The following is a 23,529-nucleotide window of genomic DNA, read 5'->3' on the forward strand; positions in this document are numbered from 1 at the left end:
CACATGACCTCTGCATTCCCAAGAAATAAACCTTGGCTGTGTGAAGACCCGGAGCCCTGTGGGTTTATCTGTTATCTATTCAGGGTGGCCTAACCTAGCCCGGCTAACGTGCGGATGTCATATAGAGCAGAATGCAATATTTACAGGACTTTTAACGCTAACACGAGTGGCTTCGAATAAATGGCTGCTTGTAGCTGGCCTCTCTGGGACATGCCCTCAGACTTCTGACCCATTAACGTCTGGGGTCTGTCTCCTCCCAGCACAGCTGGTGATGGATCCAGTGACCCACCAATGCCACCCACCGCCGGCTCTGGAATAGCTCAAAGCAGGTCTATTTACGTGGTGGGTAAGGTGCTATGACGGTGGAAATTCTTCAGTGGGTCCCATCATCCACCCTGAATGTCTGATGATTAGTGCCCAGTGGCAGATGAGCCCAGGGCCGGCCTCAGGGGCTTCCAACAACTGTTCTACCAGGGTGAGAGAAGCCAGGTGATGGACTAGATGTCCGTGTCCCTCCCAAATTCATCTGATGAAATCCTAGCCCCCAGTGTGATGGGCTAGGGATGGGAGGCCTTTGGGAAGTGATGAGATTGTGAGGTCAGAGCCCTTGTGGATAGGAATAGTGCCCTGGTGAAAGAGACACTAGAGAGCTCGGTCACCCTCTTCCTACCATGTAAGGATACAACAGGTCTGCACACCTGGAAGAGAACCCTGGCCAGGACCCAACCGTGCAGGCGCTGTGATCTTGGACTTGCAGGCTCCAGAACTGGGAGAAATAACATTTCTGTTATCAGCCGTCCAGTGTACTTTACTTTGTTATAGCAGCACGAATGGATTAAGACACAGGCTGGGCGCGGTGGCTCACGCCTGTAATCCCAGCACTTTAGGTGGCCGAGGCAGGAGGATCACGAGGTCAAGAGATCGAGACCATCCTGGTCAACATGGTGAAACCCCATCTCTACTAAAAGCACAAAAATTAGCTGGGCGTGGTGGCTCATGCCTGCAGTCCCAGCAACTCAGGAGGCTAAGACAAAGAGAATTGCTTGAACCTGGGAGGTAGAGGTTGCAGTAAGCTGAGATCGCGCCATTGCACTCCAGCCTGGAGACAGAGTGAGACTCCATCTCAGGCAAAAAAAAAAAAAAAAAAAAAAAAAGACACCAAGCCAATATCCGGAGGTGAGGGGTCCCAGCTCCTCCCTGGGTCCCCATGTGTATCAGCCCAGCACGTGAGCACCGGAGCCAGTGTGACACACACGTCCTCCAGGGCAGGGCTGGGGGTCCCAGCTGGGCTCAGGTGACCCGAGGAAGATGCTGCTGTGGTCATGACCTTGAATGAGTTACTTCTCCTAGGCCGCCAGCTTTATGAAAAACTGGAATTTGCCCCACGAGTAAAATATTGGAAGCGATTACGACATTTGAAGCTTTTTCCTTACCTGCAACCCCAACATATAAAAGAGCTAGCTGAGCTGCTCTAGGGCTTCATGGGATCCAGCCTGAAAACCCCTGGGCCTGAGGCTCTCTGGGTTCCTTTCTGTAGGTATTTGGTGAGGTGATGGGCTGAGGTGGTGAAGGCTTCTGATCACACAGGGCAAAACAGATTCCTTCATGGAAGAGGCCTTAACTCATGTCTCTAACTTGCTGGGCGTTTGGGGCAAACCCCTTCCCCTCTCTGGGCTTCCCTGCCTCATGTGTAATATCGAAAGGCTGGCGTCAGCCGTGATACTATCTTATTGTAAAGCTCATCAGGTCAGACTGGGAAAGCTGCAGTTGCCTGGGTTACAGACAGAGGTGAGGTCTGAGCCCTGAGGGGATCCTGGGGAGGTGGGCTGCAGTGTGAAAGGGCCCCTCTGGCCTCCACAGTCCCCACTCAATCCCCCAAAGACATGCCTGGCCCAAGTCAGCCCTAAGCTCTCACGCTGCTCTAGCTGCCTCCCCTCCAGGCTGCAGGGCCTCAGGCAGGCAAACCCGGGTTTCTCCAGCAGAGAGTGGCCCGACAGCTCCGCCACACTGCAAAGCCGTGACCTGTGACACAGGAGCCTGGGACCGAGGTGCTGGTCCATCTGAGGAATGTGCAGAATCTGAATGGGTCATAAAAAGGCGAACTGGGATCCAAAGGACTGCAGGGGTCACCCGCGGGAACAGGGCCTGCCTAAGTGGCCTCCCTCGGCGTGGAGGACCGTGTGAAATAAATGTTTCTCTGGTGCCAATGGGTGAGGGGATTTCCAGGGAGCTGGGGTCTCACTTTATTTTTAACTCAAGGCCATCTGCTTTCTACTTGCCAAATATTCTGAAATATTCAGAGCAGACATATGCTGCTCCCCAAGGGTAGAAAGAGAGGAGGGTTATTGGAGGGGCGGGGCGTCGTTTACCAGGGACAGAGCCACCAGCTGGACCAGCAGCCCTAGGAATCGCCTCTTTAGTGTGGGGCGAATGGTTTAGTTCTCTGGGGAGGCACCTGCCTCTAGATTCCCCAGTGAGGGTGAAACGTGCAACACTCACCTGTCTAGCTGGACCTGGGCACTTCATGCAGCAGGCTGCAAGTGGCCATCCTCTCTCCCAGGGCAGCCACAGTCTCCACCAAACTCTAGGGACACGTCCCTCCCTCCCTAGGGGAGACTGTCCCCAGCAGATCAAGGGTTGGAGGATTTTCTAAACCCCTCCCTCTACCTCTCCCAGGATCTCACAGTCCTTGAGGTAATATTTAGTTTCCTAGGCAAATATTAAGCATTAAGGGAGAAAAAAATTTAAAGGTGTCCTTTTCTCAACAATTGACCCCAAGTGAACAGACATTGTCCACCCCAGTGGATTTGCTGTCAAAAATTATCACCCAGAACAAACTGTCAATACTTCGCCGTCGTTTCTACAATGAGCCTGTGTTTAGCAACACTCAGCTTCGTTTTATTATTGCGTTTTACAAAGTTGCCAAGACAACTGAGGCCAAGTAACAGAACCTTGACTTTATGCACCATGAAAATTTAATAAAGAATTTTTAAAGGCTTTTAAGAGGCAGGAGCTGCAGTCTCTTAAAGGCAGAGCTCAGCATGGAGCAGGGAGGGCTGGAGCACATGGGGCCTCTCACCAGACCTCCAGGAGCCTCCCCTGTCAGGGAGGTGGAGGTGGGCAGACGTATTTCCTGGCATCCATGTCGTTTCCTTGCTTTGAGACCCTCCCTTTTCTCGACAGACAGGTATTAAGACGCTTCCCAGGTGCCAAGTCCCACACCCGGCTCTTTACATACATTGTGATGTGATCCTTACTATCCAGGCAAGGAGCAGGGATCAGAGAGGTAAAGTCACTGGTTCATGGCCATTTAGGGAGAAAGGGACAGACACAGTCAAGTTCAGCCCCAGGTCTGACGGCAAAGCCCTCGTTTTCCCGAACAGTTCACGGCCTCCTCTGGGAGTCTCAGTCCTCGTTTTTCCCATTCTGATGCAAGGGGTTCTGAAAAGAAAATATCCCTGTGGTCTGGGAGGGGCCTGGGGGAGCAGACAGTGTTCTGTGGCCCGAGACTGGGTCCTGGCAGGAATCTTGGCAAACACTTTCTTCATGTTGGAGGAAAGGTTTCCCATGAGCCTCTTGGTGAGCATGACACTACCCTGGGGCTGCAAAGAGCCCTTTCCACTCTGATCTCTAAATAAGACTCAGAAGCCAATCATCAGAAATTAGAAAACATCAGTAATTTCTCCATTTTCCACCAAAGCTCAACAGTGCTCAGTGTGTGTGTGTGCGTGCGTGTATGTGCATGCATGCGTGTGCGTATGTGCGTGTGTGCATGTGTGTATATAAGCATTATGCCATGTGGTTTTCCTGGTTACATAACAATCGAGACCTTTGGCTACTAAGATAAAGGTAATTGAAGATGTGGCCTATTCCACAGAGCTGCTCCAGAAACAGAAAAAAAAATTAGACTTATTTTGTGAGGGAGAAATTCGTATGCCATACGGGAAAATTTCTCTCACATTCATCAAACCAAATGGGAGACTGGCAAAAGTATCCATCAAGGTGAGGTGGATTTCAGGTTAATATCCGCGGTGGTGAACGATCCCTCCATGCAAAGAGGGCAGCGCTCTCAGCTGCAGGGAACGCCAGCTCCCTGCTGGGAAAGCCATCATTTCTGAGCTTTCAGGGAAGATGCTCTCTTGTCCTGGCCATTGCAAGCCCAATTCTCTGAGGGTTGAAGAGTAGAGGACATTAGTCAAGAAATGGGGAAAAAATGAAGCTATTCTGGAGGGACACTCCGCCAGTCACAAGGCACATTCCGGGTGTCAGAGAAGCAGTGGGAATAATTTCTCAGGCTATAAATGTCTTTAAATACGTGGGAATGAAGGGGGGGAGGGGAGGGGCAAGAAGAGCTGACTGGTGTGGTTTCATCTGTCTTGATGGATAACGTTATTCAAGAAGGAGCTTTTATCTTCATCCCTTTACACTTTGTAGGAAGCCAGTAGCCAGGCCGAAGATGACGCGGCAGCACTTTGGTCTACAAAACACTTTCACATTGATGACGTTTTCTGTGAGCTCCTCTTATGCTCCCAAAGATCAAGTGAGACAGGACTTGCCACTCTCACTGAGTGGCTGGGAGACCCAGAGCCCTTGGAGGGTACCCACAGAGCCTTCCTGGGGTGCTCGGCAGGAGGAGAGCAGGCCAGACAGCCCCAAGCTAAGTCCGCAGACCTGAGTGGAGCCAACACCCAGCCTCTGCGGGACGTGGGTTTCCCCATCTGCAAAATGGGATGTTTTGGGGAGTGTTGAGGCACCGTGCAGAACCAAGGAAGTGCCAAGGAAGGAGTGTGGGATCTAGAGCCAGCCAGGGGCCTCAGGGGGACCCTGACTCTGCGCTTCACCAGCCGGAGACCTCAAGACCTCGATCAGTCACTAAGCCTCCTGGAAGCCAGTTCTCTGCCTCGGGGAAAAGAGAGTGCCAACGATCCTCATCCTTCATGGGGTTGGATGGATCTAAAAGTACTTGCTAAACTGTGAAGGACTGAGCATGTGCGGATAAAATCATGTAGGATAGGGACACCATTCCAAGTGTCTGTGCCCCTACCCTCCTGCTTCCTTAGCCTGGCTACCCACACGCACATCAGGAGGACCTGCTGGGAACTTACCAACTCCACGCAAACTCAGGGCGATGCAGGGTTGAAGGGAGGCCGGCTGGAGGGGTGTTGGTGAGGACCGTCCAGCCTGGCATCCTGTCTCTGAGACTGAACGAGAGGGGGTGCCCATGGTTACGCAGCCTGGGCCTGGCCACAAAGGACCATGGAGAGACACCTAGGGTCAGAGGAGCCATTATCTGTCTACGGACACAGGACAGCTGCCGCATCCCAGGGAGCCAACAAGGCAGGCAGGGATGTGGAGGTGTTCAGCAGATTGGCTTGGCAAGGTTTAGAAATCTGTGCTTCTTAATGGCACCTGCAGGCGAGGCGGAGAAGAAGCGCGGTAACACTGTCCCCTCTCCTGGAGTGCGCTAAACGTTCCTATTTGCAGCAAGCACCCGCTCCGTGCCAACACGGCCCAGCACATGCCTGACCTTGCAGGAACGCACAACTGGGTGGGAGCCAATGCTGTGGTCCCATGGTACACACGACAATACAGGAACTTTCCAGTTCTTGGGAGTGTGGGGAGGGAACTGCTCACTCTGGGGGATTGCAACGAGGACATTGGAACTGGGCCTTGGAAGCCTGTTTGCCACTGGACAGAGGAAGGCCATTACAGGCAGAGGGGCAGAAGACAAGGGTGGCGGGAAATAGCACAGCTCCTCCTGTCTGGTAACAACAGATATAAACAGTCCTGGGAGCAGGGGTAGGACAGGGGCTCAGGGAGGCGGCAGAGCCTGGCCCTGGGGTGTGGGGGCCAGGTGTGGGCCTTACGATGGAAAGAAAGGAAGGGCACCGATGGGGGCTGCTTTCAATAGGCGACTGGACGTCAGCTCTGTGGCTCTCTGAGTTCCTTCCACACTGGTGGGGATGGAGGGTAGGGTGGAGGGGTGAGAGGCAGGGAGGCAGCGGAAGCCCAGGTGAGAGATCGTGTCTGAGTTCGGGGGAGTGGACAGAGGCTGGGAGGAGAAGGAAGAGGAATCCAGGCGGTTCGTTTTAGGGATGGACGCTCGTCTCTCCTGGAAGCCCTGCCTCTGCACGCAGGGAGGGCTCTGTTGGGACCAGCACCTGCCAACAGCGGCACGGAATCCAGTGGGTCTTTATAAGCACCTACTGCAGGCTCCATTCAGGCCAGGCTGTGAGGACATGGCTCCTGCCCCAACACCCCAGGGCCAGAAACGCTCAGCCTGTCCCCCTGGGAGGTTGGAAGGAAGGGGCAGGCAGGGTCAGCATAGCAGGAGCAAGGAAGCTGCCCAGGGGCACACCCAAAGGGGCAAGACTGGCACAGCAGGAAAGGGTAGGTGGGCCCAGTTCTGTGGGTCTGCCCTGTTCTGATGCTTCCCTCCCCAGGTTGGTCCCACTAACTTGTCATACTTGGATGTGAACTCCTCAAACTAAGCACTGGCTGGGCCTGATCTTACCCGTTCATTCCAAGCTCTGGAGCACCCAACTCTCCAGGAACTCAGTTGGCAGACTAGGGAGAGCATCCATGTGGCTGGGCTGTGTGTGCACTGGGGGTGGGGCAAGACAGGTGTCAGAAGGAGGGGGAGGGGACAGGAGAGAGGGAGAGAGAAGACGCTGGAGATGGGTCCTGAGGGCCCTTCCAGGAACCGGGCTTATCCCGCAGCAAAGCACAGGGGCTGCCCAGCTATGTGCCAGGGCCTCTGGGTCCGCCGGACTCAGGGCTCCGCTTCCTGTCCTCTTGGAGGAAGCAACCATCTGCTTTTGCTATCGTTTCAATTACACCAATAAAATGAGTGGCCGATTACCAAAGGGGTAAACACAGTGGGACTTCTTCTTAGGAACAGAGGAGGCGGGGTGAGTCGGCTATCACTCATTCTGATAATGGAGCAGCCTCGAATTGTTTTCGGTTAAACTGAAAAGGGGCCAATCTGTCACGACTGGCCTCTCAGAAAATCACCAGGGAGGCTCCGTGCCCTGCGGGTGGGTGGGGCTTATTTGGGGCCTTGTCAGGCAGAGGAGGGGGCTGCTCCCAGGATACAGGGGCCATGGTGGGCGGAGCAGCCCGCCTCCAGATAATGGCAGGGGGTGGGAGAGGCCCTTTCTCACCAGGAGAGCTGACGATTTTATATCACCCCAGACAAGGTGGCTGGAATTCAACCTCTTTATTTTATTTTTCAAAATATTCAGTGTGCTTGGCTGGTTTTGGACCTGAACATTACACTCCGTTTTGGCAAATGAATACTTTCTAAAGACCAACCTCGAGAAAGGGTGTTGAGTGACAGCTTTGTTAAGATTCTCCGTGGCTCCCAGCTGATGACAAGTGTGCCCCGACGCATTGCCTCCGGTCTTTCTCTGGGAAATACATTTGTTCTGCCAAAAGGCATTGGGAGAGCCGCATGGGGGCTTCCAACATTGTTTCTCACACTGGGCCATTTTGGAGTCCTGACTGCCTTGTCCCATGCCACCAGACCATGACAGGTCCCAGGTAGCCCCGAGAGGGGTAGTCCTGCGGGGTCTCTACTGGGAGCTGAATTCATGCTCACCCAGGGACAAGGAGCTGACAGACAGACCTGGACCAAGTCCTGACCATGTGGCCTCCTGGGCCTTCCTTTCCTCATCTCAAAGGGGAGCAGCGGTACGGACATGCCCTAGGACCTGGGGAACTGAGCCAATGACACCGCCACCGCACCCCATGTAGGGGGCACTCGACACACCTCAGTAGGCATATCCTGCCCGTGCCATTTCCTCACTGTCCCGCCTTCTGCTTGGGAAAATAAAGTCATTGCATAAGCCTGCCGATACTGAACAGCCCAGAGTGGGTTCTGCCGGGCTTGGGCCCACAGCCCCTCTTGGCTGGGGAAGGGCGGCAGCCTTTGGGCTCTGCTAGTGGCAGAGAAGGGGCGCTGCAGGGCAGCCAAACTGGGGGACACAGGTTTTCCTCCTTGAGAGGGTAAGCTGCTGGCAGCAAGGAGCCCCAGGCAAGGAGGAACACAGCAGCCCCTGCTCTCAAATCACCTGCCAACCACTGGAGACACCTTGGATTAACAAACTTCTCTTTGGGTTTAAAAATACTCAGGGGAGGGCAGATTCAAGTAACTTGTTTCCACAGATGCTTTTGAGTACCTGTTATGAACCAGGCTGTGGGCTAGGCCGTGAGTCAACTGCTCTTCTCAGTTTGAGGGAAGGGGACTTGGGTCAGGAGGCAGGACAGGATGTTGGCAGGAAGGAGAAAGCTACAGGGGCTTGTCTGGGATGCGCCTCTGCCTCCCACGTGCCTCTGCCTCCCACGCCCCTCTCCCTGGCCGTGCATACGAGCATTTTCTGAGTCCTTCTGTGCACCAGGCACAGTACTAGTGCCTCAAAGACTTTCCTCCACCTCACTTGGAGCCTGATGATTGGCTCTTCCCAGGGCCCTCAGCATCCTTTAATGGGACCCTCCAGGAAAGGGCCACATTAACCTCAAATCGAACCACACTCTGGAGAGCTTGGCTTTGCCAGGTCCTGTCTGCCTGTCTTCAGTGGGCCCTGCACCCTGACGTGACCGAGGCTGTTTCCAAAACTACACCTTCCGCTGCCTCCGAGGCATTTCCTCTGAGAAGGGGGCTACCTGGGGATACAGATGGAGACAAGGAAAGGGTCTCATGGAAGAGAGAGCTGGAGCTCCCCTGTCCCTGGCACCAAGCCTGACAGGCACTACTCCTCTCGCCCTGGTTCTCATCCACGTCTGATTTCCTCCCCTTACTCAGGGCTCCCAACACAGTGCTGGGCATGCAGGGACACCTGGCAGTGCTTCTTGTGGACACACTGGCTAAGTGACCAGCACCCCACCTATGCAGGGGTCCACTCTGACCATCTGATCAGGGAGGCTAAAGATGGGATTCCTGCTCTGGGGTCACAGTCAAACAAAATCAAACAAAATGACCTCCAAGGATCCTGCCAGCTCTGAGGCTCTAAGAGTCTTAGTTACTTCTTGATTAATTATATCTTAATTAATAGCAAACCAAACATTGCAGCAACAGGCAAGCTAATGAACTAAATGAGGGTAATCTGTTCACTACACCCGTGTAGCACATGATTGGGATGGGGGATTCACAGACGCCTACTTGATATTTCCACTTCCTTCTCATGGAGCGGGCGGCAGGAAATAAACATGATGTTCTCGGGCTTTTCCCAGTGGGCCTGCAGAGGCCCCGGTAGATCCCAGCACTTGGCTTCCTCTCCACGGCTCTGTGTCTTGGGATCATTTGTGTCCCGTGCCCCAAACACAACAGATTTGACCCAGTTGGTGCTTCCTGTGAGCCCAGAATAGAAAGTGCCATCTGTCACGTTTTAGATGTCATATGTCCACTGATGACTTGAAAACAGGGTGTACCACCAAGAGGTGCGGGGAGCAAGGCAGGTGAGAACCAGCCAACCTGGTGAAGCGCAGCTCAGCCACACGCAGAGACGGGTCGTGGGGGCGGGGCAGCCAGGCCCTTCGGCAGCCTGCCTGCCATTGCTCTGCAGGCAGAATGCCTGGGGCTCTGCAGCCCTGAAAGTTGCCCTCATCTTCCATCTTCTGGGAAGACGGAGTGGCCCTCAGGACAGGGTATGTCTGGGATGGGACAGCTTATTGGCGCAGTTGTCCCCAGCAGGCTGGGCCGAGGGCGAGGACTCCTGGGGAGTGCCACGGTGGGCAGGTCGGCCCCCGCAGGGGACGCCCCGGCCACACCCCAGGCGCTTTTCATCCAGCAGGGACAGGTGGTACTCGCACAGGTCGATCAGCGAGGCCACCTGCTCATGAAGTGGCAGCATCTTGAACTTCCTCTGAGCCAGGAAAAAGAAGGCTTCTACGAAGGCCTGCAGACACATCCCTGTGAACAAACAGACTGGATGAGGGGTGCACACACTGCCCCATGCTGCCCTGGGAAGGCCCATCTCCGGCCCCAAGGATGTCAACGAGACATGGCCCCGCTCCCCAACGTCATCTCCATTCCAGAAACTCCTAACAGGGCTAACTCACAGAGTGCCCACCAGGCACTAACTGGGCATTTTACAGCCACGTACAGACCCAATTCCTCACACAGCCCTGTGAAGTAAGGTCGATTAACCCTATTTTACAGATGAGGAAGTTGAGTCTCAGCGACATCGGAGACCTGGGGAAAGTTATATGAGATTTAAACCTAGCTCAAAGCCTTGTAAAATGTCCACAAAGAAATGCCCCCATTAAAACCCAGCTCTTGGCTGAGCGAGGTGGCTCATACCTGTAATCCCAGCACTTTGGGAGGCCAAGGTGGGTGGATCACTTGAGGTCAGGAGCTTGAGGCCAGACTGGCCAACATGGAGAAACCCCATCTCTACTAAAAGTACAAAAATTAGCCGGGCGTGGTGACATGCCTGTAGTCCCAGCTACTCAGGAGGCTGAGGCAAGAGAATCACTTGAAGCTGGGAGGCGGAGGTTGCAGTGAGCTGAGATCGCACCACTGTACTTCAGTCTTGGCGACAGAGCAAGACTCCAGCTCAAAAAACACAAAAAACCCCAGCGTCTTAACTTTTATAATCAGGGAACAAGGTTATGAAGATATGAAGATAAACCCGGTTTGACAGCAAAGTTCCATCTCACAATAGCGATGCTGGTTACATGGGTGTATGCATTTGTCAAAACTCAAATTGTATCATAAGGCTCATGCATTTTGCTGTCTGTAAATTTCATCTCAAAAAGTAAAATAAATCCAACTGTCTTTTCTCTGGCCCAAATTGCATTCTGGAAAATATAGTCATCCCTACGACACTCCTGGAATGCTCTTCCCCGGCTTAGTCTTATCAGCGTCTACTGATGTTTGGAACCTGAGCTCAGAATCACTCATTCAGTAAAACCTTCCTTCCTGATCCCCAGGTTAGAACGGGCCCCTGATACAGGCTTCCTGCCCTTCTCTTTGCAGCACCTGCTGCAGCTTGCTCTGTGTCTGTCTGTCTGTGTGGTCTCCATGTTCCTCTCTGGACTGCGTGCTTCCCATGCTGCCCAGAGGTACTCCGTATAGATGAATGAGTGACTGAATGAATGAATGCACTGATGGTACTTTACCGAGATTGCCGCTAATTCTCACAATACCTTTATGAGGTCAATATTATTATGCCCCATCTTACAGAGTAAGAAACTGATTAGCTAGGGAATAATAAAGTACTTCCCAAAAAAAAAAAAAAAGAAACTGATGGCTGGGGGTGGTGGCTCACACCTATAATCCCAGCACTTTGGGAGGCTAAGGCAGGCAGATCACAAGGTCAGGAGATCGAGACCACCCTAGCCAACATGGTGAAACCCTGTCTCTGCTAAAAATATAAAAATTAGCTGGGCGTGGTGGCTCGTGCCTGTAATCTCAGCTACTCGAGAGGCTGAGGCAGGAGATTCACTTGAACCAGGGAGTTGGAGGTTGCAGTGAGCCGAGATTGCGACACTACTCTCCAGCCTGATGATAGAGTGAGACTCCTGGTCTCAAAAAAAAAAAAAAAGAAAGAAAGAAAGAAACTGATACTCAGAGAAGTAACTTCCCTAGGGTCACATAGCCAGGAAAGAGTGATCTAAAAACTGATTCTCAAGTTTTTTAACTAAGTTGTTAAAAACTTAGTTAAAAGTTTTAACTGCCTGAAAGGGTCTGAGTCTCCCCAATGTCCAAGTAAAACTGAACCCTGGGATCTAAACCTATAGGACTCCCTGGGCTCCTTGGGAAAGGTGACAGTAAGGCTGGACTGAACACCATGTGGCATTTTAGATTAGGCTGGTGTTGACTCTGAAATCCACACCTTCCTCGTGACCATACATTATTTTTATCTGCTTCTGGAATCGGCAGCAGAAGCCTGGTCTAGGGTTTATAGATCCCGGTTACATACAGGTCCTGGGATCCGAGAGCTGTTTTTGCCTTGGGAACCTGAGCTGGGCAAAGACGTTGTGTTTTGTCTCCCTCCTAGTCCATCAAAGCTTCTCTTGACTCCAGACATCCTATAAGGCCCCCGCTCTGTTTCATCCTGACAGGAGGAGCTGATAAAAAGGGTTTTACACCAGAGTTACTTTTAATGTAAACAGAGGCCTGGGGTGGACCGAGATACAGGGATGTGGGAGCCTCGGTCTGCCTCAAGAGACAGATGTTTTCTAATCACTAACTCTGGGCCAGGGATCTCCTAGGGAGGGCTGTGACTGTGCAAATATGTGCATCTGTGTCTGTGTGTGTGAGACGGTTGGGTGGGAGGGTCAGATACACACAGAATGAGAAGATTAGGATCAAAAGCTAGGGAAACCCACTCCCGGCCCCTTATTTTCCAACCGTGTGATCTCAACAGCGCCACTCAAAGTGTGACTGGCTGACAGTGCTAAGCCCACGAACTGTGTGTCCCTCGTCCCTGACAAGATAAGGAGCATGGGCCAGAATGTTAATCACGGCCAACATCAATCACATTGTTTAGTTTTGTTGACAGTATTTAGTATAATAGCATGTCTTCCTCTATAAACGAAGCAGCGTGCTGTATACATTCTGGCTCAGGCCTCTTGTCCAGGGCTGTGACAGTCTGTGGGTTGCAACTTTGAGTAACTGTGCTCTGCACAGCCCTTCCCAGCTGTAATGTGCACTCCAATCACCAGCTTGTTCAAATTGGAACCCTGGGCTGGGGCCAAAGACACCATTTCTAGCAAGCTTCCTCATGGTGCTTATGCCGCACTTCCAATGGTAAGGAGCTAGCTACTCACTGCACCTCTTTACTTTACAAATATCAGTTCTGTTCATTTATTTGAAGGTAGACTGTGATTAGAGCTATAATGCATAGAAAATATACAATGAGGACCGATTTGGAAAAAAAAAAAAAAGCCTGGCAACATGATCTAGAAAAAGATATTCTCAAAGGAGAAGTGGGATCTCACTGTGCTGGCTCGGCTTTCTTTCTGCTTGTCTGCATTTTGTGATTTTCTACAGTAAACATGTATGCAACCTAAACATCTGCAGTGGGAAATTCTAGTGTGTGGAAAGAGATGATGTAGGCGGAGATGCTTTTAATTATGAACCCCTGACTACGATTTGAATTTGAAATCAGGTACTTGCATTACTTTGAAAAACATACAATGCAAACTTTGTACCTATATTCTACTTAACTTTTTATCAAAATATATACTAATATATATATTTATATATGTAATATTTTTATATATTATATAAATATATAAAATGTATATTTACATTTATTTATATATATTTATATATATATGTATACATATATATGGGTCACTGGTTGTATAAAATCATATATATAGGGTTTTACACCAGGGTTACTTTTGGCAGGGCTGAGATTTGAACCCAAGCCTCATGCACTGCTGCTTCTGCACCTTATTCCCAGAAACCCTCTGGAGCATCCCTGCCAAGAGCATCTGAGGATGGAAATGGTAGAACCTGCAGGAAACACGGAAGCCAACGCCTTGGAGGATCTGGGGGTTGGGGCTTCGGTAGAGGCTTGTGGGGAAGTGGGCATTACAGTGAGGCCTTGCAGAATGGGGAGGGCTTTGATGGGCAGAGATGTGCTGGGAGTGGTAGGCTGGGCAGAGAGCAGGGACCTGCAGGGCAGGAGGGCCGGGTGGATGGCACAGGGGGCCTGCTGCAGAACAGGCTGGGGAAGAGGCCAAAGGGACTAGACGCGGAGACCATCAGTGGCCACTGCGGGGCTGGAGTCAATGCTGGATCCGGCCACTGGGACGCCCTGCAGGTGCTGGGCAAAGCCTGGGTGATCTGAGTCCCATAGGTGTGGACTGGTAATAGCCTGATCACATTTTCTAGTCTGGTGATTTCTAACCATTTTTTCAAAATAGTAATGAAGACTGTGAGGGATTCTTTTTTTCTTCTCTTATTTTATTTCTCAACTGAAATCTTCTGAGGGAGTCCAGTATGGCAGACAGGTAAAGGGACCCCTCTCCCCTCTCTGTTTAGTCCAGGTGAAGGATGGCTCGGAGCCCTGCCACACAGTCCCTCATCCCTCAGGGCCCTTGGATCTTCATGAGCAGCACAGTCACTGTCACCCTGAGACCCTCAAACCCCTGTCTAGCATCTGCATTTTGCCGAAGAGTGTTGGGGGTATCTGAGGCCCCCAGTTACACTCAGCAACTGACAGAAACAGGGCTCGACCCCAGCTCTGGGACAGAGCCCAGGCCACCCTCAAACCACATCTCCCCTTCTGAAAAGAAAACGGAATGCAGAATCAGACCAATCACTTCTCCAGCCATGGGCTGTCACCACTGACAGACAGCCCTGCTGAATGTATCCCGGTGAGTGTGGTTGGGACCAGGGGATGCCGCAAACTGCATGCCATGAGCACATGGGCCTCCGGTCCCCACAATGGCCCATTCTAATGGCCCTTTCAGTTTGACTAGACATTGGCTTTAATCCTCAATTCATCAAGGAGGCCCAGGAAATATTCACTGACCCAGGCCAATATTCACAGAGCTTCAGAAAGCTTAACCTTTTGAAGATTTCAAGGGGATGGGGTGGGAGGAGGAGTCAGTACACTGAAGAGAATTCAAGTTACGCTGCAGGAGCAGGGCTGCTGGGGTTCCCCCGAGACTCCGCTTGGGCTCTGGGTCATCCCCCACCAGCTGCAGTTTCCAGCCTTTTCCATAGCCTCCGCAATAGAACTGGGGCTTTCTCCTTCCTTATGTTTACTTACTATATTGTAATGAGAATCTTAGCAGAAAGTGCGGTGAAGCCGTGCCTGGTCTTCCCTCCAGCACTCACGGATTCTTGCAGACTGACCTTCCACCCTTATTCTTTGTCCACAGGAAAACGTGTTGTCACTTAGTTGTGATAACACACATAGAACTTTTTGTTTTTTTTGAGATGGAGTTTTGCTCTGTCGCCCAGGCTGGAGTGCAGTGGCATGATCTCGGCTCATTGCAACCTCTGCCTCCTGGGTTCAAGCGATTCTCCTCCCTCAGCCTCCTGAGTAGCTGGGATTGCAGGCACACATCACCACACCCGGCTAATTTTTGTATTTTTAGTAGAGATGGGGTTTTGTCTTCTTGGCCAGGCTGGTCTCAAACTCCTGACCCCAACTGATCTGCCCGACTTGGCCTCCAAAGTGCTGGGACAGGCATGAGCCACTATGCCTGGCCACGCAGAACTTTATTTTGCTTAAAATTATTAACATTTTTGTATGTTTTTATGCCACCTTCGTAACCATTATTTCAATGGTTGTGTAACTGTCCATCAAATTTTTGCATTCTGTGCCATTTCACCACCCCGTCCCTGTCGAACACAAAGACTATTTACATTTGTTCACTATTGCTGAGAATGTTATAATCAACACTTGGCATTTCATTGTTTTTATTTATGATTTGCTTATTCTTTTACAATAAAACCCTTGGGACCTGGGTGGTTGTTTTTGTTTTTAATAAATGTAAGGTTGGTTTGGTAATTGATTTAATGATAAAAAATACCTAAAACCTTACAGATGCTGGGTGAGATGGCTTAACACTGTAATCCTAGCACATTGCGAGGCTGAAGTGAACTATGATCACACCACAGTACTCCCACCTAGGCAACAAACAAGACCCTGTCTTTTTTTTTGTATTTGGGCTCTGGGGTACATGTGCACAGCCTGCATCCTGCAGGATTGTTGCATAGGTACATATATGCCATGGTGGTTTGCTGTCTCCATCCCCCCTTACCCCATCGCCTACATCAGGCATTTCTCCCGGTGTTATCCCTCCCCATCCTCCCCAATCCCTCGCTGTCCCTCCCTCCCCTCCACTCTCCCAGCTAGCCTTGTGAGTGTTGTTCCCATCTCTGTGCCCAAGTGTTCTTATTGTTCATCACCCACCTATGAGTGAAAATATGCAGTGTTTGGTTTTCTGTTCTAGTGTCAGTTTGCTGAGAATGATGGTTTCTAGATTCCTCCATGTCTCTACAAATGACATGAACTCATCATTTTTTATGGCTGCATAGCATTCCATGGTGTATATGTGCCACATCTTCTTTGTCCAGTCTATCATTGATGGGCATTTGGGTTGGTTCCAAGTCTTTGCTATCATAAACACCACCACAATGAACATATGTATCATGTGTCTTTATAATAGAACAATTTGTAATCCTTTGGGCATATACCCAGTAATGGGATTGCTGGGTTAAATGGAATTTTTACTTCTAGATCCTTGAGGAATCACCACACTGTCTTCCATAATGGTTGAACTAATTTACACTCCCACCAACAGCGTAAAAGTGTTCCTTTTTCTCCACATCCTCTCCAGCATCTGTTGTCTCCAGATTTTTTAATGATCGTCATTCTAATTGGCATGAGATGGTACCTCATTGTGGTTTTGATTTGAATTTCTCTAATGACCAATGATGATGAGCATTTTTTCATGTTTGTTGGCCACATATTTGCCTTCTTTCGAAAAGTGTCTGTTCATAGCCTTCACCCACTTTTGAATGGGTTTGTTTGTTTTTTTCTTGTAAATCTGCTTTAGTTCTTTGTAGATTCTGGATATTAGCCCTTTGTCTGATAGGTAGATTGCAAAAATTTTTTCCCATTCTGTTGGTTGCCAGTTTACTTTAATAATTGTTTCTTTTGCTGTGCAGAAACTCTTAAGTTTAATTAGATCCCATTTGACTATTTTAGCTTTTGTTGCCATTGCTTTTGGTGTTTTAGTCATGAAGTCCTTGCCTGTGCCTATGGCCTGAATGGTGTTACCTAGGTTTTCTTCTAGGGTTTTTATGGTGTTAGTTCTTACATTTAAATCTTTAATCCATCTGGAGTTAATTTTAGTTTAAGGTGTCAGAAAGGGGTCCAGTTTCAGCTTCCTGCATATGGCTAGCCAGTTTTACCAACATCATTTATTAAACAGGGAATCCTTTCCCCATTGCTTGTTTTTGTCCGGTTTGTCAAATATCAGATGGTTGTAGATATGTGGAGTTCCTTCCAAGGTCTCTGTTCTGTTCCACTGGTCTATATCTCTGTTTTGGTACCAGTACCATGCTGTTTTGATTACTGTAGCCTTGTAGTATAGTTTGAAGTCAGGTAGCGTGATGCCTCCAGCTTTGTTCTTTTTGCTTAGGATTGTCTTGTCTATGTGGGCTCTCTTTTGGCTCCATATGAAGTTTAAAGTGTTTTTTTCCAGTTCTGTGAAGAAGGTCAATGGTAACTTGATGGGGACAGCATTGAATCTATAAATTACTTTGGGCAGTATGGCCATTTTCACAATATTTATTCTTCCTAACCATGAGCATGGAATATTTTTCCATCTGTGTCCTCTCTTATTTCCTTGATCAGTGGTTTGTAGTTCTCCTTGAAGAGATCTTTTACATCCTTTGTTAGTTGTATTCTTCGGTATTTTATTCTCTTTGTAGCAATTGTAAATGGGAGTTCACTCATGATTTGGCTCTCTGTTTGTCTGTTATTGGTGTATAGGAATGCTTGTGATTTCTGCACATTGATTTTGTATCCTGAGACCTTGCTGAAGTTGCTTATCAGCTTAAGGAGGTTTTGGGCTGAGACAATGGGGTCTTCTAAATATACGATCATGTTGTCTGCAAATAGAGATAATTTGACTTCTTTTCCTAATTGAATGCCCTTTATTTCTTTTTCTTGCCTAATTGCTCTGGCTAGAACTTCCAATACTATATTGAATAGGAGTGGTGAGAGAGGGCATCCTTGTCTAGTGCCAGTTTTTAAAGGGAATTCTTCTAGTTTTCGCCCATTCAATATGATATTGTCTGTGGGTTTCTTGTAAATAGCTTTTATTGTTTTGAAATACATTCAATTGATACCTAGTTTATTGAGAGTTTTTAGCATAAAGGGCTGTTGAATTTTGTTAAAGGTCTTTATGTGGTTTTTGTCTTTAGTTCTGTTTATGTGGTAATTATGTTTATAGATTTGTGTATGTTGAACCAGCCTTGTATCCCTGGGATGAAGCCTACTTGATCGTAGTGGATAAGCTTTTTGATGTGCTGTTGGATTTGATTTGCCAGTATTTTATTGAAGATTTTTGCATCAGTGTTCATCATGGCTATTGGCCTATAGTTTTCTTTTTTAGTTGTGTCTCTGCTGGATTTTGGTATCAGGATGACGTTGGTCTCATAGAAAGAGTTAGGGAGGATTCCCTCTTTTTGTATTGTTTGGAATAGTTTCAACAGGAATGGTACCAGCTCCTCTTGGTATGTCTGGTAGAATTCGGCTGTGAACCCATCTGGACCTGAACTTTTTTTGGTTGGTAGGCTATTAATTGCTGCCTCGACTTCAGACCTTATTATTGGTCTATTCAGGGTTTTAACTTCTTCTTGACTTAGTCTTGGGAGGGTGCAGGTGTCCAGGAATTTATCCATTTCTTCCAGATTTACTGGTTTATGTGCATAGAGTTGTTTGTAGTAATCTCTGATGGTAGTTTGTATTTCTGAGGAATCGGTGGTGATCTCCCCTTTATCATTTTTTATTGTATCTATTTGATTCTTCTCTCTTTTCTTTTTTATTAGTCTAGCTAGTGGTATATTTTGTTGATTTTTTCAAAAAACCAGCTCCTGGATTTATTGATTTTTCGAAGGGTTTTTTGTGTCTCTATCTCCTTCAGTTCTGCTCTGATCTTAGTTATTTCTTGTCTCCTGCTTGCTTTTGAGTTTTTTTTTTAATCTTGCTCCTGTAGCTCTTTCAATTTTGATTATAGGGTGTCAATTTTAGATCTTTCCTTGTTTCTCATGTGGGCATTTATTGCTATAAATTTCCCTCTAGATACTGCTTTAAAGGGGTCCCATAGGATCTGGTATGTTGTGTCTTCATTCTTGTTGGTTTTGAAGAACATTTTTACTTCCGCCTTCATTTCATTGTTTATCCATTCCTCATTCAGGAGCAAGTTGTTCAATGTCCATGTGATTGTGCAGTTTTGAGTGCTTTTCTTAATCCTGAGTTCTAATTTGATTGTGCTGTGGTCTGAGAGAGTGTTTGTTATGATTTCTATTCTTTTGCATTTGCTGAGGAGTGATTTACTTCCAATTATGTGGTCAGTTTTGGGGTAAGTGCAATGTGGTGCTGAGAAGAATGTGTATTCTGGGGATTTGGGGTGGAGTGTCCTGTGAACGTCTATTAGGTTCAATTGGTCCAAATCCGCGTTCGAGTCCTGGATATGCTTTTTGACTTTCCGTCTTGTTGATCTGTCTGATATTGTCAGTGGAGGGTTAAAGTCTCCAACTATTATTGTGCGGGAGTCTAAGTCTCCTTGTAGGTCATTAAGAACTTGCTTTATGTATCTGGGTGCTCCTGCATTGGGTGCACATATATTTAGGATAGTTAGCTCTTCTTGTTGCATTGATCATTTTACCATTATGTAATGCCCTTCTTTGTCTCTTTTGATCTTTGTTGTTTTAAAGTCTGTTTTATCAGAGACTAGGATTGATACCCCTGCTCTTCTTTTGCGCTCTATTTGCTTGGTAAATCTTCTTCCATCCCTTTATTTTGAGTCTATGTGAGTCTTTGCATGTCAGATGGGTCTCCTGAATACAGCACACTGATGGGTCTTGACGTTTTATCCAGTTTGCCAGTCTGCATCTTTTGATTGGGGCATTTAAGCCATTCACATTCAACGTTAATATTGTTATGTTTGACTTTGAACCTGTCATTTTGTTACTGGCTGGTTGTTTTGCCCATTAGTTGATGTGGCTTCCTCCTTGAGTCGTTGTTCTTTACCATTTGGTACATTTTTGCAGTGGCTGCTACTGGTTGTTCTGTTCCCTGTTTAGTACTTTCTTCAGTAGTTTTTGTAAGGCAGGTTTTGTAGTGATGAAATCTCTCAGCAATTGCTTATCCATAAAGGATTTTATTTCTCCTTCACTTATGAAGCTTAGTTTGGCCAGATATGAAATTCTGGGTTGAAAGTTCTTTTCTTTAAGGGTGTTGAATATTGGCCCCCACTCCCTTCTAGCTTGTAGGGTTTCTGCTGAGAGATCCACTGTGACTCTGATGGTCTTTCCTTTGTGGGTGACTCGACCTTTCTCTCTGGCTGCCCTTAGGATTTTTTCCTTCATTTCAACCCTGGTGAATCTGACAATTATGTGCCTTGGGGTTGCTCTTCTTGAGGAATATCTTCATGGTGGTCTCTGTATTTCCTGGATTTGAATGTGGCCTGCCTTAAAGCCTCCAAGAACGATGGGATTATGTGAAAAGACCTAATCTACGCTTGACTGGTGTACCTGAATGGGATGGAGAGAATGAATCCAAGTTGGAAAACACTCTTCAAGTTTTTTTTTTTTTTTTTTTTTTTTGAGACAAAGTCTTGCTCTGTTGCTCAGGCTGGAGTGCAGTGGCGTGATCTTGGCTTATTGCAACCTCTGCCTCCTGGATTCAAGTGATTCTCCTGCCTCAGTCTCCCTAATAGCTAGGACTACAGGCACCCATCACCACGCCCAGCTAATTTTTTCATATTTTAGTAGAGAAGTTTAGTAGTAGAGTTTCACCACATTGGCCAGGCTGGTCTCGAACTCCTGACCTCAAGCAATCCACCCACCTCAGCCTCCCAAAGTGCTGTGATTACCCAGACAAGACTCTGTCTTCTAAAAAAAAATTTTTAATTTAACATTTTTTAAAAAATAAAATCTCCTACAGTACCCAAATAGACAAAGCACATGAACGGGCAATTCACATATATCAGCAAATAAGAGAGAAGACATCTGGCCCCATCCAAGCCACAGGGGCTACTGCTCACCAAGTAAACTAACAAAAGTATTAAATGCTGATAACAGGAGGTAGAGGTGAAATTGCTATAGACTTTTGAAAAGCAGTTTGGTGAAAGTTTTAGGAGATATTCAAACATTCATATTAGGGAGGCTGGAGAGGAGGAAAAAAAATTAAATTTCGTGTTTATGTCATTGAACACAGTGATCACAATCCTAGGAATTTACCCTAATGAAATATTCCTTCCAAAGGAAAACAATGTATACAATGGTATTCATCGCAAACATATTTATGGTACCACAGGACATGGGGCATGGGGGAAGGCAGTGCTAGGCTTTTAGGGTATTTTATATCTTCATCCTTTTCTGAATCTTCCAAACAAGATAATGTATGCTCACTGTTGGTAATAAGTACACACACACACACACACACACACACACACACACACACACCCACACACACACAATTTAAAAAATATCCCCGACCAAGACTCTGAGGTCACTGGTTCTGGGAATGTGTCCTTGACCATCCCCAGGTGGAGTTAATCACCTTTCATGGTGCTTCCTCTTGTTTCTCATCATATATTAGGATAAATCCATGGGTACACGGCTGTCTCTCTAATGAGACTCTGCTCCTGCAGGTGCGGACTCTGTCCCTGTCTTCTCTGCATTCCCAGAGCCCAGCATAGCCTGGCACACAGTAAGCATCAATATAGATGCATTTAACCCACTGAATAGACTGTGAACCTTGTAACAATCTTGTGATGCAGGTGTTATTGTGCCCCCTTTACAGCTGAGGACACTGAGGTAAGTCAAGGGGTGAAGAAAAAAAGAGACCCATGGAAACTCTTCTCTTATAAGATTTGCAGACTTATGAATGCAATGATCCAGACCAGAGGCTCTCAAACTTTTGAATCCCCTAGAGGGCTTGTTAAAATACAGATGGAGGGTCCAACCCCACAGTGTCTGATTCAGAGAACTGAGGCAGGGCCTGGGAGTTTGCATTTCTCACAAGATCCCAGCTGATACTGAACCCTGTCCCTTCCCCTCCCTGCTCTCCACTGCAGTCCAGTCTGTATAAACTTCACTCTGAAGACCATCTGCAAAGAGGGGCTTATTTGCAAAAGGACCTGCCCCCAAACTGAGAGAAACTTGACTTTGGGCTAAAAATGTCTACATTTTAAAGACACTCTGATTGAGAGCAAACCCAACCAGTTATTTTTAAAAGACTAATGATGGAGCTGAAAAGCCATGGAATTGTTCCAACTATGCATTAAGTTCTCTCTTCGTTTCTGAGAAACCGCAGAGCCTCAGATTCTTCCAGCATCACTGCTTGCTGATTAAGTGGGAGAGAACTTCTCGAAGCCATCTCCTAGGCCCTGACCTTCCCTGTCTGGGCTGTGATAGAGGAGACCCAGAATGTTCCAGGATGCTAGGCCATGGGGACCCTTGTCAACCATGACAGGACTTTGGATTTCAAACTGAAGAAGATGGGAGGCCACTGGGGAGTCCTGAAGTGACATGTCACTGTGGAAGCTGTGTTGAAATGCAGTGGTAGGGACACAGGTGAGAACAAAGAGATCCATTCATGGGCTACTGCAGCAGTCCACATGAGAACTGATGGGGTGGCTGGGACCAGCATGATACTGGGGGAGGTGGTGAGGGATGATTAGATCCTGCATATGGTCTGAAGGGAGTGCCAGTGCCATCCAAGATTTGCCCATGGTTGGATGTGGGTATGAGGGCAAGCCAGGAATCTTATGCAGGAAGGCCTCTGACACTAGGCTGAGAAAACTGGCCTTCCCCAAAAGTCAATGGCTTTCAAACATTTTATACATAACATAATCTGGAGACCTTGCCAGAAATGCAGACTCCTGTTCCCTCACCCTGGGGATTCTGCCTGTTGGCAGCGAGGCGCCAGAAACTGCATTTGAATAGCAGCATTGGGGCTTCTGCCCCCGTGAGCGATCAGGAAACAGAATGAACATGCCAACTTGGCCAGCTCTTGAAGGGCTTTGTAGGAGGCAGTAGAGTGAAGAAGGTAAGAGAATGGTCTCTGAGAAACCTAGTAGTGGGCTGGCCCTGCTGTGGGTGATCAAGAGCCTTTAGGGACACAGAACGAGCTTTCTCCTCTGGAATACCACTGCTCACTCTCTGCTCCTGGTCTTAGTCTGCTCGGGCTGCAAAACACCATAGCCTGGGTGGCTTAAACAACAGAAATTTACTTTCACAGTCCTGGAGGCTGGAAGTCTGAGAACGGGGGGGCCACCACGGTTGTGTTCTGGTGAGGGCTCTCTTCATGATTTGCAGAAGGTCGCCTCCTTGCCGTGTCCTCACATGGCAGAGAGGTAGACTGGGCTCTCTGGTGTCTCTTCTTATCAGGACGCTAATCCTATTCAATAAGGGACACACCATTACGACCTCATTTAACCTTAATTACTTCCTTAGAGGCCCCATCTCCAAATACAGCCACATTGGGGGGCAGTTAGGGTTTCAACATATAATTCTGGTGGGAGACACAATCAGTTCATAGCACCCCCAAACCCTCAGTTCTGCTGGGGTGCACCTAGCTCTTGGGGACACTCTCCTACTACTTACTACTCAAGTCTCTGAATTTACATGAGCCATTTAGAAAAAATATAAGCAATCCAACCCTTCTTCCCTGCTCCTTCACCAGCACTCAGAAAACCCCTCACAGGAACTCTCTGACAACATTGTCTTAATGTCCTGTTACGGTAGAAGTAATGAAAATAAACAGTAATCATTCATATTTATTAGCCCTCATTATGTGGAAGGCCCTGGGCTATGGA

The 23,529-nt window shown here is 48.2% G+C and overlaps 1 protein-coding gene across 2 annotated transcripts in view; it reads right to left on the reverse strand.

Moving 5' to 3' along the window:
- Positions 1-2,854: 2,854 nt before the first annotated feature.
- TTLL11 (tubulin tyrosine ligase like 11) overlaps positions 2,855-23,529 on the reverse strand; it is a 277,911-nt gene continuing 257,236 nt past the window's right edge. For both annotated transcript variants that reach the window (XM_032251514.1, XM_032251513.1), the window contains one exon: positions 2,855-9,910. In XM_032251514.1, the coding sequence (XP_032107405.1) occupies positions 9,835-9,910 (76 nt within the window). In that variant the 3' untranslated portion in view covers positions 2,855-9,834. The remainder of the gene's footprint in view (positions 9,911-23,529) is intronic.

The sequence above is a fragment of the Sapajus apella genome, unplaced genomic scaffold (genome assembly GCF_009761245.1).
Source record: "Sapajus apella isolate SASKATOON/1434 unplaced genomic scaffold, GSC_monkey_1.0 scaffold76, whole genome shotgun sequence".
Classification (NCBI taxonomy): Eukaryota; Metazoa; Chordata; class Mammalia; order Primates; family Cebidae; genus Sapajus; species Sapajus apella.